Raw genomic sequence first — 19016 nt, 5'->3', positions numbered from 1 at the left:
GTTTCACTTACACCACAGAATTCAGTCAACAATAACTTGAAAGATGTTTCCTAGTGTCGTTAATGTTCAGATGTGCATGGCACCTATACAGTTTCCTGATGAGTCAGTCTGAGGATTTTATCATTTAAATGTTCCCTAGGAATGAAAAGTGACATGTTAGTATTATAACTAACTGGTTTCCAAAGAGCCATGATTTTTTAATGGTGAATAGACATGAAAATATGAATGAACTGTGGAGGCCAAAATGAAGATTCCTTTTTCTCCTATTCTAGAAAAAATCAGCATGTCTTCCTCCAGATTGGGGCTTCGTTTGGCTGCCTGTTTACTAAACATTTCAGAAGCCAGAAGAAAACACATTGTTGAGAACATAGCAAAAGCAGCTCTTCTTGGAAAAAATGGTAGGAACAACAGCTATGTAGTGTTTTGATAATATAGTAATTTTTATACTCTGCAGGCAGAATCCATAGAACACTTCCCTGTCTTCATAGTTTACGCCGTGTTCTTGGGCTGTTACAGCTTCTGCAGGACTCCGGGATACTGAGGTAGTGCAGTCACACAGATGTGCTCATGTGATCTTTTCCAAATGCCTATGTGCGCTCAGCAATACAGTTCTTGACATTGGAAAGTGATTGTCTGAAATAGCCACTGTTCAGGATATTGACAGGCTCCTGAGGAGGGTATAGTTACATGAAGGTTAAAGATTCCCCTCATAGGCTGTTTATTTGGTCATTAATAGAGTGGGCGTAACTGGGCATTATGCTTTTTATTCAGCAGGTTACATAAAAAATAAACTTGCCATACATCAACTACTTCTCAAAACGCTCCTGCCAGCAAAGCCCATGCTATCATTACGGCATTATTATTTCTACTACATTTTCTCTGTGTCAAGACTCTTAGGCAATTGCATTTAAGTGATTTGGGTTAGATCACTTAGCAATTCAGAAGACTGGAACTCAGGCCTCCATACTCCCTGGGCCAGTATTTACTATGAGAGAGAGTACTTTCCTTTTCTTTACCCTTGTTGAAATGTTCATGTAATGAAACAGTTCTAGACATCATTTGTTTTTACTCACATACACAAGCCACAGTGTATTTACAGACTTCATATTGTTTAAATAGAAAGCCTTGATATTAAATGAAGTTTTTTTTGGCAGTAGGTGAGCATTGGGACCATAGTCCCAAAGCACTTTGGACAGTAGATTTTAATTTCTGATTGTCATTTTTGATTTAGTTATTGCTTTTCATGAGAAAGAAGTGTTTCCTTTAGCTAACGATTGAGCACATTTAAACTACTGTCTTGCAACTTTGCAGGAGCTAGAAATGTCTATGAAAATTCCTGATAATGCTGATAAGAAAAACCCTCTGGAGTCAGTATACAGCTGTGCTTTTTGCATTCTCTTTGTGGGAAGAACCCATTTGGGCCCCTCATTGTCAGACACAGTACATGTAATGGGATTGCGTTACCTGTCTCTGTGATTAAATGGATGTGCAGAGACATTTGGGGAAGCCACACACTGATGGACGCCTGGGTCTCAACTCACAGTTTTTATCAGCTTATTAGTGGCAGTAGCTCAAATGGAATTATAGCTATTATACTCCATTACAAATACCAAACAATTTACTTCTGCTGAGATTCAGACTGGCGGCTCCTCCTGCCAGCAGTAATTTTTTTCTATGTGCCTGCTTTAGAAATTGCAGGAGAAAGTGTTTCATTCTTTCAGCATTTGATTCAATTGGGTCATATGAAACTGAGAATAAAAGCTTTTCAGAAGAAATTTAGGATAAAAAAAATAAAATCATCTCTTCTAGGAGCTAGAGTATGTTGAAAAATACATTTAAAAGGAGATTGTATGATCTCGTTCTTGCTTTATTTTTTATAGCTATGAAAAAGCAGGGAAGGTAGCACTGGTTAAGAAAATGACCTATTGTTTTACAAATACTTTAAAGGCATTTATTTTTAAGTAAGTGGAATAAAACCGCATCACCTATAATTTTTCTAATTAAGTAATGTGAAAACATTTAAATGGTCTAAAGAGTCTTAGGTAAAGAACCCCGAGTTATAAATTCTAGACCTGCACCAGGGCAGGTCTGTATAGATGCTCATTTGGCTATGAGCAAGTGACATAGTTTATCCTTTCATATTATTAAAGTTAATAACATAGGGCCGCCGTAAGCTCTGTAGTTCCTGCGTGGAACTTAGTTTTCCTCTCTTCTGAAAAGATTAATTGTTAAGCTGCCAGGGGACAGGGCGACAAAGGTATAATGGCATAGAGAAAGGTTTAATTACTGCCTGAAAACTTTTGTCCTTCACTTTGAATTAGCTTTTGCAGGCTTAAGGGGGACTTTTAAAGGGGCTGAACCAGGCTTGTAAACTTCAAAAATAACTTTGGGTTTATGTGTGGCTGCCACATAGGGCATGGCAGCTTTCTCCTTGAGGTTGCACATTCAAGTGAGTCACAAGCCACTGAAAGCTGGAAGTCATTAACATCTGAAGGCTGTTGGTGGCCCCTGAGAAGGAGATGGTGGCATCAGAACAGTTTCTAATAGACAGGTGCATGCATCTCAGAAACCTCTGCTTCAGGCACTAATTGGCCTATCCTAGCTTTTCCAGATGTCAGATTTACATGCAGACAGTTTGATTCTGGGTTTGGGAAGGAAAACTTGATAAAGCCTAGAAGATGAGATTGATAAGGAACAGAATTTAGAGTGATATGATGTGGCAGTTGAAAGAAGAGGATACCATCTTAGACTGAGTTAAGAGATACCAAAGGCTACTGTCTGAGATGAACCATCTACTTATATAGAAAGATACTGCAAGAAGTGGACATTGCTACTCATGAATTTCATGATTAGCCAATGCCACTTCAGAGGTCACACCCCAGAATTTTTATATTGAATTTAATATATATATAATGTATATAACATAAAATATGTTAATATGTAATATGTCATATTTAATTCAATAGCATATAAAATATATTATATATTCAATAATATATGAGATATATATAATCTATATAATTTATACATAAATTATATATGTAATAAAAACACACACACACATATATATTTTTTTATAGGGAGGAAACATCCTGAAGTATCAGTACTCAATATATTTTCTGATCAAGACTACAACAGATCAGTCATTACAGTAGTAGCTTCTGTTGATGAATTAGGTGAGATTTCAGTTTCTTTCTCCTCATATGTGTCTATGAAGAAGAGTAGGTTTCAGATAGACCTGAATGTTCTTTAATCATTGATTTACTCTTCAAATCTGAATAATCCATTATATGGAGAGTCTACCTCAAAACGATATTTATCATTTTTCTGAACATACACATCTCTAACATTTCCCATTGCCTCTTCTTGGGGTCCAAGAGTTAATAAACCTTGGGGTCCAGTCAGTACCATTCTTTCCCAGAATGATCGGATACCTTTGTGGTTAAGAACAGCGTCTGCAGGTTTTCACTTGCGGAGCAGTGGTGTTGAAGGCAGCCTTGATTTCGGCAGCAGGTCGGCATAGGATGAAACGTGCTAAGCAGCTGTGTTTTCTGTTGGGAGCCCAGAGTCTCGAGTTGGTTCATGGGTTGAAGTGAAATGGGCTCCATGTCTATGTCGCAAGGTTTAGCGGGACAACTTGAATTTGAAGGATCATAGTTGTTTAAACAAAAACTTAGTAAATGGTTTAAAAATTTTTTAAATAAACTTTATTTTAACTCAGCAGACTGTCCTTTTTTTGAAAGGTATGTTTGTTTGAAGAACAAAGAGCTGCTGTTAACTCCCAACAAACAGAAGGCAGAGTATCTTAAATGTTGTTAATCAGGAGATGTCAAATTTGCTTCTTTGCTATTTATCTCTCTTGTTAAAATGGTCATACTGTACTGCTAATAATATCCCAGAGTAATAACATAAAACTCTGAGGTGTCTATACTATGTATTTAGATAAAACAATTTAACAAAAAATCTACTGGACAAGAGCAGAACTGAAATACTCATGCTTTTAAAACTTTATGGTTGTTTATATTTTTAATATAAATTCATAACACATTCTGAAAATAACAAGGAATTTTATCTAGTTAAGTTGATAAAATTGGAAAGGCTTAGAATAACCAATTGTAAAAAAAATACAAAGGTGTTTAAGACTAATAAACATTGCATAATTCCTCCACTTTCGGGACTAAAGAGCCAGAAGAAATGTGGAACTTTAGGACAGTAGGGAGGTGGGACAAGAGGAAATGTTAGATCTCTTATTCTTTATTATGGCTGAAGAAAAATCTATACAGTTTACGAAAGAAAAACAACCAGTGGGACAATAAAATATAGCTGCTTCTTGAGCTGTGTTTGAAAGTTTAATGATTGTTTTTTACAATGTTACCTTTTTTGAGGCAATGCTGTTCTGGCTGCCTGCTCGGAGCCCTTCCAGTCTATCGATACGGAGGTTCGGGAGGGAATCCACCCTTGTTTGGGAGCAGTGGACCTGATTCCCATTTGTCCTCTCGTTGATGTTGGAGTGGAAGAGTGTGGCGCTGTGGCCAGAAGTAAGAGAAAGTTGGGGGTGGTGTGGCCTCTCCTAATAGAAGCCATTCTCACAGACCAGGACAGCTCGTGACCATGCCATCACTCCTCAATTCCCTGGGAAAAGTCGACCTTGGAGACTTGTATCAACAAGAAGCTTTCGCAGGTTGCACATCGTGTCTTTGTGACTCATCCTTCCACCTCCTGACACCACGGGGTCCTAACTGCTGTGGGATGTAGCGAATCAATCATTTTGTCCTTTACCAATGCAGGATGGGCCAGGAGGAAACAACAGTCGTTTCTAATGAGTTCCTTCTACTCTTCAGGGCAGAACGATGGTATGTTTTGCCCATCTGTGTCTTATTTTCTTGAGCAGGGGTAATGATGAGGTTGAAAAACCACTTAAATGTTAACTTCTAACCCTTTTTCCTCTGACTTTTCCCCCTTTTTTTCCCTATGCACGACTCTCTTTAAGATTTTCTTTAGAACTGAACTGTCACATGCTTGATTTCAGCCCCAGGGGTAAGTTTAATTTGGAAAATTTGAGCTATGTCACTTGAGGTGTTTTTGAATTAGGCAAATTGGGAGAAAAGAAAGACCTTTTGCCTGGACTGTCTCGCTGCACCACGGTTAATTACGACATGCAGAGGCTCATAACCTTTGGGGAAAAGTCCGCCTTAGGATAATTGCATTCTTTTCTGTATGACCTCAGAAATCCCTCTATGATGTTGCTCCATTTTTATTTAACAGCGAATTGTCTAACATTTGGGATGTAGATTTGGACTCTGGCTGAGCTACATCAAGCACTAGGAATAGGAAACGAGACTTGTTTCCAAAGGAGAACCTCACTGTGGTGCTGCATTTTAATATGACCTGACAATCCAAGGATTGCTTCCCAGCAGAATCTTGGCCCAACAGTTGCTTCACTTTTTATCCCAGAAAGAGTTAAAATTCAACATGGAAGAAAAATATGTCTCACACAAAAATGAAGAGTTCAGAATTGTCCAGACCAGAATAATGATTTTAATTGTCTTCAAAACAATTATGTTCAATTACATTAAATCTCAAATTAGCTAGTACATGAAGTTCTTCATTACATCAGGACTAGTCCACCCCAGATGTTCGTCCTGCAGAGGAGACAGTCGATGATCGCAGGGTCTGGACGCAAGTATTTCTCCCTTCCCTCGCCCTTTTGCTTCATTGGCAGCTACTGTACCTCATGATTTAAACATGGACATTTCTAATTAAATGAGAGCTCAGCTGCATTCTTGAACTAATTTATAACATTTGATTTGAAATGTAATAGCTTCAATCTTCATCTGATTAAAAACAGTCATGTACTGTACATGGTTACTATTTTGATGCTCCAACGTGCAGTTTTTATTTTTACATTCCCCTTTCTGCACAGCTGTTCATCTAATATCATCCAATTTTTTTTTGTAACAACATGCTCAGACATTCTTATAAGGCAAAAGTATTCACATTCTGGCTGTTGTCCAAACAGTGAAGGGATGCTTTTCACTAGAGTGACCCCTTCTCAGGGACAGCATCCTTAGTTAATGATTTAACTAACTTTCTTTGGGAAGAAGATCAATGGAGAACAGTCCAGTGACATAGAAGATAGTTGGTACTGATAATTAATATTGACTATTATATTAGTAACTCATATATGCTTTGTGTGCAGAAAAGTGAATAATATGTTTGGGAACTTTTTGATATCAGCTATAAACTTGCTTATACCGTAAGGAAGGGGTTCTTAAAGTGAGGTCTAAAATTGGTGTTCAGGGGACTTATAAATACTGTCAAAATCATTTGCAAGTTTTTATGCATATGCTTTCTTGTATACATACATAGACACATACACTCACACATAATTTTGCATATCATTTTAGTTTAAGAATTTTTAGAATAAAGGGCACAGCAAACAGAGGCTCAGAGGTGGGAGCAGCCTGGGCTTCAAGACCAGCAAAGGATCTCAATGTGGCTGGCCAGAACTTGGAGATGGATGCGATGGGAAAGCCATTCCTGGGAATGTTAGAAAATGAAATTCAAGAGGTCATTAGAGGTCAGATCTTGAGGTCTTACTACCAGGTGAAGGAGATCAAAGCCTATTACAAAGCTATGCACACCATTGAAGAGTTTTAAGTAAGAAAGTGGTCTGATTGGCTTTGAAGTTTAGAAAGATCACTCTGCCTCCATGACAGAGAATGGATAGGATGCAAGCAGATCAGTTTGGAAAGCTGGTGGTGGCCTGGCATAATAGAGAATGGAGAGCCTGCTTAGAATGTTAGGGACGGGGAACAAAACGGGTACGCAAATGTCTCATCACTGATAAATGATGGAAGGAAGGAGATCTGGGGAGAGAGCTTGAGAACTTTCTCTTTCCATGCTGCCATTTGGCAGTTGAATATACAATTGAGAGCAAAGAGACACATAAACCTACTTTATATTCATTTAAGTCTTACAGTTTTTTAAAAATGTTTTAGACTTTAGTTTTTTATTTTCTACGAAAACCACATCTGATCAGTTAGGCTGCCTCTCACTTTTATCTCAACTATGTCTCTAATTTTTTCCTCTTCTCCCTTTTTCCCTTCCTCACTCCTTCCCTCTCTCCCTTCTTTCATCCTTCCTTTCCTATTGGTTGTTACCAAAATGATACATGCCCGTGGCTGAAAGCCGAGGTTTCTGCAGGGTTTGTCCCTCAAACTTTAAGTTCCTGCACCTTTCTTTCCCCTTCACTGTACACAGGCTTCAGTTTCCTCCTCCTGTACGGCAAGTACTTTCAGCTCTTTCATTTTATTATTTAGTATCAACACCAGATACCTAAATAGCAATGGAACTTCTTAGTTTTTTAGTTTTAGGCATTGTCTATTGACTTCTTATTGCAGAAGATGAGAACTTAGCTGTCTGTTACCCAACTCCTCATCCCCAACACAAACACGGACACTCTCACTTCCCAGTTCTTCTTTCTCTCCATATATTGGGATGGCCAGAAAGTTCATTTAGTTTTTTTCTGTATTATGGCTCTAGTAGTGTGTAGTTATCTTTAACTTCATTTGAAACAATTTTTTAGATTATATGTGACAGCTGTCATAATCAGCATGCATTTAAAAAAACTCAAAATTGGTGAATTTTTATGCAGCCATTATAATATTGAAGATGGAAGAAAATATGCAACATTTTTGGCATATTATGCTTTATTACTTGAAGAAAAGTAAAAACACAACTGAAACAAAAAAATGATTAGTGCAGTGTATGGAGAAAGTGCCGTGACTGATTGAACATGTGAAGAGCGGTTTTATGAAGTTTCTTGATACTATTGACCTTTTGGCCATATAGTTCTTTGCTGTGGGGCTGTCTTATGCATTGGAAGATGTTTAGCAGCACCTCTGGCCTCTACCCACTAGAAGCCAATAGCAGGAGATAGCTGACACACTCAGAATATCAAAAGTAATGAAGTTATTGGTGCAAATGAAAAATGTATCTTTTATTTTACAGAAAAAACTAAGCAGGCTTTTTGGCCAACCTGATAGTTATATCAAAATTTGGATCAATACTTAATGGTTACATTATTATGACTATGTAACCATTATTCACAATGAATGATTAAAATGCTGTTATTATTTTACCCTTTGGGCAAATCTTTTTTTTTCTGGAGATGATCATTATCTTTTTGATGATTACTTAGTTTTTTATCTGCTTATCACAGGTTTAACCCCAAAGTCTGTGTTAAAATTTCTCTGTGCATTCAGATGCAACATCCCATGTGCTGAGTGTTCTATACATTTCTTCTTCTGAAGAATATCTTCTAGAACTCTCTGAACTGTTCCAAGTAGATTGTTTATCCTCAATTCGTTGAGCATAACTGTCACCCTGGGATCTCCTAGGCGCCCCCTTTATCTTTCTCTGGGCTGGATTCTCTGGTTCCTGAACCTATGATCTCTATCTCTCTGTCTGTCTGTCTCCATCTTAAAATTTATGCCCCCATTTTGGTGTAGCCCATCTCCTGGTAGTTGGGCTACACCAAAGGTGTACTTTGGTGTACAGAGATGTACTTTTTTTTTCCACAGAGGGGGGGAGTACATTTTTGACCCTTGCAAGTCTAAAAGGTCACTATTCTACCTTCATATTTAATCATTAGATGGCTAGGTATAGAATCCTAGATCAGAAATAGTTTACCTTTATTTTGAAGACACTGTATCATTGAATTCTTACTCTTATGTTGCTGTTGAGACTTATGAAGCCTTTATGATTTTTGTGTGTGAACTGCCATTTTTCTCTGGAGTCTTGGAAGATCTTCACTTTGTTCCCACATTTCTGAAATTGCTGTGATGTTCTTTCGTATGGGTGTCTGTTTTCATTCATTGTGCTGGAATCTTAGTGGCCCTTTGAGTCCTTGAAACTCTTGTTCTTCAGAGCTGGACAATTCTCTTGAATTATTCCACTGATGATTTCTTTCATTTACTCAGTTTTTTTCTAGAAGCCCCATTTATTTGGATATTGGAACTCTGGTACTGTTTCTCTATATTTATTTTCTCTTTTTTTCCATCACCTTATTTTTTATACCACTTCCTGGCAAATTTTCTCTACTTTATAACCCAAACCTTCAATAAGATTTTCATTTCTTCTGTATTTGTTTCCAAGTGCTTTTCATTTACTCTCTAAATGTTTCTTTTATTTTATTATTTTAGATAACATCCTGGTCTTGCGTCACGTATGTAGTATCAGCGGATAAGTTCTGACATCTTCTTCCGGCACAGTGTGTTCTCCAGCCCCTAACCCCAGGCTGCTTTTTTGTGTTTTAAAGGTGGATGACCCATGGCTGGCACCCGAGAGGCTGAATAGATGAGTGTGTAGATGGGGTTTGTGAGCTGTAGGTTGATCTGACTGGGTTGTTTCATTGGGGACCTCTTAAGTCTGTATTTTTTTGGTTTTTCCTCTTGGGCTGTTCAGGTTCCCCAGAGAAGGACACTTCAGCCTGGAGTGTAGACATAGCTGTGTGGCAGGAGCTAAGTTGTGGAAGAGGGCTAAAAAAGTCTCAGCATGTAGTTTGTAAATACTCTCTTAATGCCCCTTTTTTCATTAAGCGCCCCGCCCTCAGCCGTGCCCAGTATCCTCCAACCCAGATCCCTTGGGTTTTACCTCTTGTACTTCTGCCCCGGTGGCCATGGGGGCAGGGTAGTTTCCTGTCTGTGTGGAGGAGGAAGATCCAACTTTGGCTCAGACGGACCTCCCACCAGTCTCCCTGTTTGCATCTGTGCCTTTACCATCCCTCCCGAAGTGAGTGCCAGTTCTGGGGACTTTCAGGTGCCTGTGGTAAAAGTCAGCTTGCTGCTGTGTCGCCTGCTGTCTTGGGTCTGTGAAGTAACCACCACTCTTAATATCTGCTCTTCAAGTTCCAACACTATGACCTCTTTCTTCTCTATTTGTTTGAATCAGTCAATGCTTTAAAAAATGTATCTCTTTGCCATCTTTTTTTCTGGGGTTTTTGGAAAACGTGAAAGTAACATAGGGATCTACATTCCTGTCCTTACTCTTTAATTCTTTAGTCCCTACTTCTTTAATTCTTCCTTATGACTTTTAAGTCCTTGGATCCTTCCAGAACAGTGAATTCACCTAATCTGAAATCAATGGTTAATTCATAGGGACATCATTCTTTTGTCCAACATCTGACTCAATTTTTAAGATACTTTGTCTCGTTTTCTGGACTTGTATACTCTTCTATAGACAAAGTCCCTGGAGGATCCCTGCGGGTCGTAGTGCATCCTGTGTGTTTCCCCTGCTTCCTTCCTCAGCATTTGCACTTGGGGACCAGTGTCTCTGAAACATGAGCCCATTTCTCCTTCACATACAAACCTTCATAGACGGATGGCATGAAAATGGGGAAAGGGGTCAGGGCAGAAGGTGTTTAAAAATTCCCCCTGTGATTTGCCAGTGAAAATGGGCTTACCTAACATGTAAATTCATAATATTCATCTTTAAAAGTCTGGACTATAGCTATACATTTTTAAATGATATGGAAACTTGTTTTTTGTTTTATGTCATTAATCCAATGAAATAATATATTTACGGTGCTATATAAATTGACAATATTTAGAAAGATAAAGTGCTAGCTAGGTTAGTTATATGTATAAGGAAAGAACTTCTGCCTGATTGATTTTTAGTTTTTGATTTATCTTAAAATATATAAACCATTAATGAATTTGATTAGAACTATCAGCCTTGTTAGATTTTTTTTCAGTATTTTCATGACTTAGAGGACATGTGCCATGACAAATTCATACCATGTCAACACTTATGTGACAATCTTGAGACCTTTGATGACCTTATTACAGTCTGTCAAAACATGGGCTGATCTGGCAATCAGGGACAACTTTTCATTAGGAATTTTCTACTCTGATTCTCCAGTTGCTGTGGAGATTCACATGAAACAGCCTCGGATTTGGTTGAGATTAGTCAGTTTTGGTACTGGGTTCTGGTACAGTTCTCTCCGGCCTCAGCGCTGCCCTCACGGCCATAACATAAACACAGCGGCCGATTTTACAAGCACATTCTAACAGTTTGAGGACACAGCCTTTAGTTGGAGAATCATATAATACTGCCACCCTATAAAAAGCGGGAAAAACAAGGGATGGTGGGTGCATTGGGAGAGTACTTAAGATATTAAGGTCAATTTCTAGTGGCTTTAGTACATTTTATCTACGAAGGAGCATTACCAGGTTGTTCATAGATGCACATGGCTACAGGCTTAACAAATGAACAGGACTGCATTGACCACTGGGAGACTGAGGTACTAATGAGGAGGGAAAGGCCAAATGGGAAAACTGGAGTACACCCACTTATTCTTCAGGCAATTAAAGATGAACCCAATCATGCCTGAAAAGCTGCACTCTTTTCTCTTATTTTGGCTCTGCAGTCACCTGAAGTCCAAACAAGATAAATGCTCCTGCCTTGTGTCCCTAACATGGATCATTCTAAGGCCCATTCCAGCAGGATCATGCCCCAGTTGCTCATAACAATGACTAGCTTGATAGCACATCCTCGTATTAGTTTCCCCTCCTTCCCTGTTTCACTCTTGATGTATACTGAATAGTGTGTATTGAAAATATTGACAAGAATAAATGTGCTATGAGAATCTTTAATTGGGATGAATAAGTGAAGTGCATGGAATCTTGCTGCCTGGATGTATATGTCCTGTGATTCTTTCCTAGTGTAGAAGCCACTTACAAGATTCAGAGTTAAAAACTGAGAGGCCCATCTGCCTACTACCACTTCACCCAGGGAAAGGGTTTCTTAGAGTGCTTAGGATTAAGCCGGGGATTATAGCAGGAGCCTTTAATTAACATTCACTCCTTACTGGCAAGGGAACCTTGGGGGCACTCAGAGTTTAGGGGCTATAGGTTTCTGATTTTGAGTGTTTATCTACAGCCCCAAGAGGTTGATTTGTCAACCTCTCTATGATGACAGATGCTATTTTAGAGAATGTGGACCTAACAGAGAATTTATAACAGGCGACTGATCCCACGCTAACTTTTCCAGCCCAGGCACCCTGACCTAGGTGATATTTTCTTGACTTCCCTTTTCTTTTTATCCCTACTTCCTAGTATTTGTTGTGACTTCCAGCGCCAAGGCCACTAGAATTAGAAAATTCTGCAGAAATGACAGAGCGGTGCTGGATGGGCCTGTGAGATGAAGTGCATCGCCCCCGATCTCTCAAACCCTCGGGCACCCACCGGCCCATCTGCCAGTCTCCTCTGGGGAGGGCAGAGCCCAGAGCATGAGACATACAGGAAGGGTGACAAAACATGCTTATAACACCTTTGTTAAATAGATTAAGTAGTATTTATTGTTTGACCCTTAAAATGACATATTTGAAACAAATCATTCTCCAATTTTAATGAACTGAACTATATAGTGAGATAACATCTGAAGGCATTAATTGTTGGGTGTTTCTCTCCCCAGTAGCCTGTGTGTGACAGTGTCCTGGACAGGCTGTGTTATCTGCCACCTTCAGGGGCACAGAATTGCCAGAGTGAGAGTGAGGAAGTAGCAGTGTTCATGTTTGAATTTTTGCCAACGGCGTGGAGAAGCCTTGGGAAGGCAGGGCGCGGCATTCTCTCCCAGCGCTAGAACAGAGAAAGGGGGCCGCCTCACTGCCTGCCCCATGGAAGATGGGACTGGGCCACTAAAAGTACTACACTTCCTCCTTTCCCAAATTTTGGACCGATTCAACAGTAGAGAAAGGCAGATGAGAAATGGAGATATTTATGAGGGGGACCCCCGAAATGGAATTATCTTCTGAAGGGTGGCTTCCCCACTAGATGAGTGTTCTAGGAACCCGTCTGTGTCAGCGTACCAGCTGGCATCATTGTGAGAGGCTGCGTTTGGTTTCAGTGAATTTTTTTTGGAGACTCTTAATGCGTTTGCCCATTTCTTGATGGGTGATTTGCAAGTGCACCAGCCCATGGGATGCTGAATGTTTAGCAGTTTTTGATCGAAAGCAGCATGACCCCGGTGCCCTACCATCCCTGTTCACCCCATTTTGCCCCATGGGAAAAAGGCCTCAAAGGGAAATATTTTGCTGATGTGGAAGAGGTAAAACAAAAAATGGCAGAAGCACTAAAAGGCATGAAAATCTACAAGTTCAGACTATTTTGAACAGTGAGAAAAACATCTTGATCAGTGTGTTGCATCAAATGGAGAGTATTTTGAAGATGACTGAAGTTTAAACATGTGAGAATAAATACACAATTTTTAATAATAAATTCCATTTTTGGGTTCCCCCTCATACTAACTTTATTACTGATGAAACTACAATAGACAGCTGAGCTTCTCCAACTGGACAGTAGACAGGCTTATCCTGCCAGTCACGGGCAGCACTAAGCTGAAGAGCTCGTGGCTGGAGGGCTAGACCGGAAAGTACTTCCTGCTCACAGCCCCTAAGAAGGAAGAAAGAGAAGGCCTGTGCAAACGCAGCTTCTCTGCCAAACTTCCCATCCCGGCATGAATGCTGGGAGGGAGCAAGGCATTCATTTGAATTGCAGTAACCAAGTGCCACAGATTAGATGGTTTAAAGAGACATTTATATACAAACAGAGTTCTGGAGATGTGAAGTCTAAGATCAGAGTGTCAGCAGCGTTGGTCCCTCTGAGGCCTGTGAGGGAAGGACCTGTTCCATTTGGGCTTCTTATAAAAGTCACTATGTTCACATGGCATTCTCCCTGTACACTGTTTGTGTCCAAATTTCCCCTTTTCATGAGGACACCAGTCAAATTGGGTTAGGGCTCTACCTCACTCCCATATGACCTTATCTTAAACAGTATCTGCCATGACCCTCTTCCCAAATAAAGTCACGTTAGGAAGTTCTCTAGTGGAGGCCGAGTGTACAAACAGCCTGGGGGCTATGACTTCAACATACAAGTTCGGTGGGGGTTGGGGGGAGGGGACACAATTTAACCCGAAACTGCCAGCAAGACCAGCAGAACTCTTTCTATGTGGGAGGAATGTCCGTAGTGGCCAATAAACATTTTTTCTGTGAAAGGATATTTAATGAGGTGGGCATGGGGTGTGTGGACGTCCACTGAGAGGTGACGAGGAAGAGAGGACCCTCAGAAAGAGGCATGGCAGGACTTGACCTGTTTGAGTGGGTGAGGCTTGAGACCACTGAGAGGTGGTTGAGTGTTGTCCGTGGCCAGTGGCCGGAAAGATGCGTGGTTGCTGAACATACACAAGGAGCCCAAACTAGCTCATGCACACTATCTGTGTACCATTTGGGGTGCACCGATTGGGTGGAAGGGTTAAGTTAACTCTTCATTGTTGTGAGGAGTGGGCTTTATGCTGAAGACTATTTGGACATTGCTGATGCATTGGCTGGTGAAAGAACTTGTGGCTGTCCCCAATGCTTTGCTATGTCCTATCTGACCTACTCTTTGGGGAAGCTCCAGCTTTCTAATAGCCCCTTTAAAAGAGAATGTGAGGTCCTTACAAAAGGGGAGCACTATATGAAAGTGAAAGGCCCAATCCTAATCCTGCCCACTCATTACTTATGTATATATGTGCTCATTAGTTACTGATCAGCATGAACTAAACAATTATATCACGTAAATGGCTAGCAGGGAAGCCAAGTGGTAAGTGGGAAAAATAAACATTTTGGAGGTAAATAAACCCGAGTTCATATTCCAGATCTGCCCTTTAATTGCTAGCTGACTTTAAGAAAAATAATTAGTCTCCTTTACAGTTTTTCTTGTTTTTGTATTTGCACAGTGGGGAATGCTATCATCCTGTGAAGATGGTTACGAGAAGTAACCATCTGTGTGTGGAGTCCCCAGTTCTCTGCCTCCCACCAGAGAACAGCAGTCACTCATTTTAGTGATTCTCTGAGGCCTTACGGAGGAGGGTGCTGACTGGGGACCAGGCTATTCCCTTCCACCATAAAGGGAGGGGATCACTCCGCTTTCTTTTATATTTTCAAGGTGCTTTCAATAAGGTGCTATTTAAGGAAGGGATTACATGACAAGATGTTTGAAAACCACTTGTGCAGGGGAGCTCTGAAGTGCTTTCAGCTCTAAAATTCTAAGTTCTATAGCAGACAGCTCCTCCCTATTGCTTCTTGATTTGAAAAATAATACATAGTATGCCAGTATATATTCAGAGGAATATTGGGAAGATAAATGAAGAGGTATCTGTGCATGTTTCCATATAGTAGGTGCTATTGTAGCTGTCAGTGAAGCATAATAGAGTACCTCCCTGTAGGAAGCTGGGGCCATGACTTCTGCACCTCAAACAATTAGCACCATAGGATAGAATTAAACAAGGGATTGAATACAATGTGTTAATTGTGCTAGGTCACCCAGGGAAGTATAATTCTCCAAGTGAATAATATCATGTCTGTACAAAGTGGTGTTTATATTAGTATATACCCTACAAAGATCAAGCTCTTCATATATACTTTGTATATATAACATAGTATATCTTATGTACTATGAGGTCTGTCCGGAAGGTATCCAGTCATATACTATGAAAAATAGAGATTTATTTATTTTTATTTTTAAGTTATATTTTATTGAGAATTCTACTATAGCTGTCCTGAGTTTTTGCCCCTCCTCCACCCATCAACCCTCACTTCCTCAGGCAATGCCCCCACCTTTGTTCACGTCCATGGGTCATGTGTGTAAGTTCTTCAGCTCTTCCTTTTTCTATACTGTACTTTACATCCCCATTGCCATTCTGTAACTCCCTATTTGTACTTCTTAATCCCCTCACCTCTCATCATTCTCCCACAAGCCAACCCATCTCTTTATCTTTCATCTTTGGCATTTTAATCAAGATGCATCTTGGAGTGGGCCTCTGTGTTCATCTTGTCTGGAACTCTATGCTTCCTGGACGTGTATGTCTATTTCCTTCACCAAATTAGGGAAGTTTTTTTAAATTATTTTTTTCAAATAGATTTCCAACTTCTTGCTCTTGCTCTTCTTTTGGCACCCCTATGAAGCAAATGTTGGACTGATTACAGTTGTCCTACAGGCTGGTTATACTTCCCTAGTTTTTTTTTTAATTTTCTTTTCTTCTTGTTGTTCTGGTGGTTGTTTTTTGCTTCCTTATGTTACACATCATTAATTTGATTGTCAGCTTCATCCACTCTACTGTTGTTTCCCTGTAAATTGTTCTTTATTTCAATTAGTGTATCCTTTGTTTCTGACTGGATCTTTTTAATGCTGCTGAGGTCCTCTGTAAGTTCCTTAAGCATCCTTATAACCAGTGTTTTGAACCCTGCAACTGATAGATTTCTTATCTCCATTTTATTTAGCTCTTTTTCTTGAGTTTTGATCTACTCTTTTGTTTGGGCTATGTTTCTTTGTCTCCTCATTTTGGCAGCCTCCCTGTGTTTGTTTCTAGAGCTGCTTTGACTCCAGGTCTTGCTAGTGTAGCCTAATGTAGTAGGTGTCCTATAGGATCAAATGGCACAGCCTCCTCTATCTCCCAAGCTTGGTACTCAAGGTGTACACCCTTTGTGTGGGCTCAGGACACTTTCCTCTTGTAGTTGAGCCTGAGTTGCTATTGGCAGATCAATGGGAGGGATTTACCCAGGCCAGTCAGCCGCAAGGTTTGGCTGTGACCACTGACCACCAAACTGCGCCCTCTTTGGAGGATCAGCTGTGCAGGGGCAGGGTGGTGGTGCTACAAAGTGGTCTATAGCTGTTCACTGGGTGCACTGTTCTTGGGATTTCCCAGGTGGTACAGGCCAGGGTCAGCCCCCACCTGTGTTTTGCCCAGGGTCATCCTGCCTGAGTTATAAGGCAATCTGAGGTGGCTGCTACTTGTGCTGGGCTTGGAAATTTCTAGGCAAGGCCAAGATGTGAATCTAGCTTGCTAGTTCTGGGCCTGGGGCTCACTGAGGCCAGCTGTTGATTGTTTGAGAGTATTTAGGAAGTTATGAAGCATGACCCAAAACCAGACATTCATACAGAAAAGCAGCCTGGGTGGGCCCATAAGTCTTTGGAGCACAGTCTTTGGGGGTCTCCAAGGCAGATTAGACAGTATTAGCTAAGTTGATGGAATGTTAGGTAATGGCATTAGTCTGTGGGCTCTGTGGGGGGGGAGGGCAGAAAAGGGACAATGGCTTCTGCTCTCTGATGCCAGACATTTCAGCCTGCCCCTGCATGCCACTGGTTCCCTTCAAGCCACCTCCTCAGTGCTGGAGCCCAGAGGGAGTGAGTCTGAGTAGGTGAGTCCATGTGTGCATTGTTGAAAAGGAACTGCTTGGGACTCCATAAGTTTCTACCACCAACCTAATCCCCACTGGGTTTTGCAGCCAGAAGTTGTGTGGACTTATCTTCCTGGCACCAGAACCCTGGACTGGGGGCCCTGCTATGGGGCTGGGTCTTCTTGCTTCTGAGATATCCCTCCTGAATTTTTATTTACCACACACGGATGTGGGACCAACCTCTTCTGTGTCTGTGCCTCTCTTATCAGTCTGGATGGATGTGGTCTTTTTAATTCCATAGTTGTCAGACTTCCTTTCAACTCAATTTCTATCAGTTCTGAGCGATGGTTGTTCTATATTTTAGTTATAATTTTATTCTGGGTGTGTGAAGAGGCAAGCCATGTCTGCCTTGGCCACCATCTTGACTGGAAGTCTAGAGACATTTATTGAAGAAGATACAAGATACAAGAAAAATTGTATGCAGGACAATGATGCCTCAGTCTCCTTCAAATTAGGCACCTTGGGACTTCACACAGTTCTTCCAATTGCCATCAGTTATCCTGTCTTATTTTCCTGAGTCTGATCTCCTTGATGGTCTGAAATCTCTTCCTTTTCAAAGGTGATTTTAGTTTTGAGAAAAGCCAGAAGTTGCAAGACACCAAATCTGGGCTATAGAGGGTCTGAGTCATCTGGGTCATTTGATGTTTTGCCAAAAAACTGCATGAGATGTGATGCATGAGTGGGTGCATTGTCGTGATGAGGCTGCCAGTCACCAGTTGCCCATAGCTGCAGCCTTCTGGATCACCTGAACAGTTTCCATAGGGGGATGTTTAAGCTTGATGCAAAATTTAATGCAGATCCATTGCTCTACTCAGTTATTTTGAAAGCAACAGCCACATAGTACACATGCTCACTCAATGACACCAACTGCCCTCAGTGACTAGTACAGTGAAGTTGTCACTGTTCACACATGTGCATCCTAGTCCATTCTCCTTGGCTGCCAGTTTACATAGGTGTTGTGTAAACCATTCTCCTTATATTAACAATGGTTGGACTTTTTTCAGACAAACCTCATAAAGGAAATAATAAGATTCTAGGATTATTGGATATGAAGATTAATGTTATGAATATATATATGATATACCCCAAATTACTAATTACCATATATTTTCATGGATTCCTATATCTCTATGAAAGTACATGGTATATTAAGAATTTGGGGGTACATCATTCTAATATTTATATGAGGAGAGAGGGTAGATGAATTTTTTCATTTTGTAGTTGGAAACTAGACACAGAAACAATAAGAAACTTACTCATAGTTTTCCATCAAGAGAGCAGTAGAACAGAGAATTCTCATAATTGTTTATTTATTACACCTGGCCTGGAGTTTTTATTAGTTCTCTTTCTCCCTCTTTTTACTTTCCAGCATTACAGGGAAGGATCAAGTTCACCTGTATTGTTTCCCCATTTGTGGTCTCCTGCGCCAGCCCATGCCAAGTTATGGTATGAGTGTAGTAGCTTCACACTGAATTTAAAATTTTCCCCATAATTTTATTTGTATGTATTGAGTTGGCCAAAGATTTCATTGATTTTTTTCTGTAAGATGGCTCTAACAGTGCTTAGTTGTATTTAATGTCATTCAAAACAATTTCATTAGATTGTATTGTGACAGCTGTCATATCTGTGCATTTAAAAGAACTTACTGAAATTGGTGAATTTCTGTGTAGCCATTTAATATTGTAGATGGAATAAAATATGTTCTGAGTGATTGACTGGGTCAAAAGTGGTTCGTGAA

The 19016-nt window shown here is 40.2% G+C and overlaps 1 protein-coding gene across 1 annotated transcript in view; it reads left to right on the top strand.

The window, feature by feature from the left end:
- The first annotated feature begins 283 nt into the window (after positions 1-283).
- The window catches only part of FTCDNL1 (formiminotransferase cyclodeaminase N-terminal like), a 29669-nt gene continuing 10936 nt past the window's right edge, over positions 284-19016 (top strand). Inside the window, 2 exon segments of the mRNA XM_037167537.2 lie at positions 284-398; positions 3081-3176. Of these exon segments, the coding sequence (XP_037023432.2) occupies positions 284-398; positions 3081-3176 (211 nt within the window).

This window comes from Artibeus jamaicensis, unplaced genomic scaffold (assembly GCF_021234435.1).
Source record: "Artibeus jamaicensis isolate MK-2021 breed Jamaican fruit bat unplaced genomic scaffold, CSHL_Jam_final contig_391, whole genome shotgun sequence".
Classification (NCBI taxonomy): domain Eukaryota; kingdom Metazoa; phylum Chordata; class Mammalia; order Chiroptera; family Phyllostomidae; genus Artibeus; species Artibeus jamaicensis.
The sequence above is the reverse complement of the archived record's forward strand: the minus strand, read 5'-3'. Positions and strand labels throughout refer to the sequence as shown.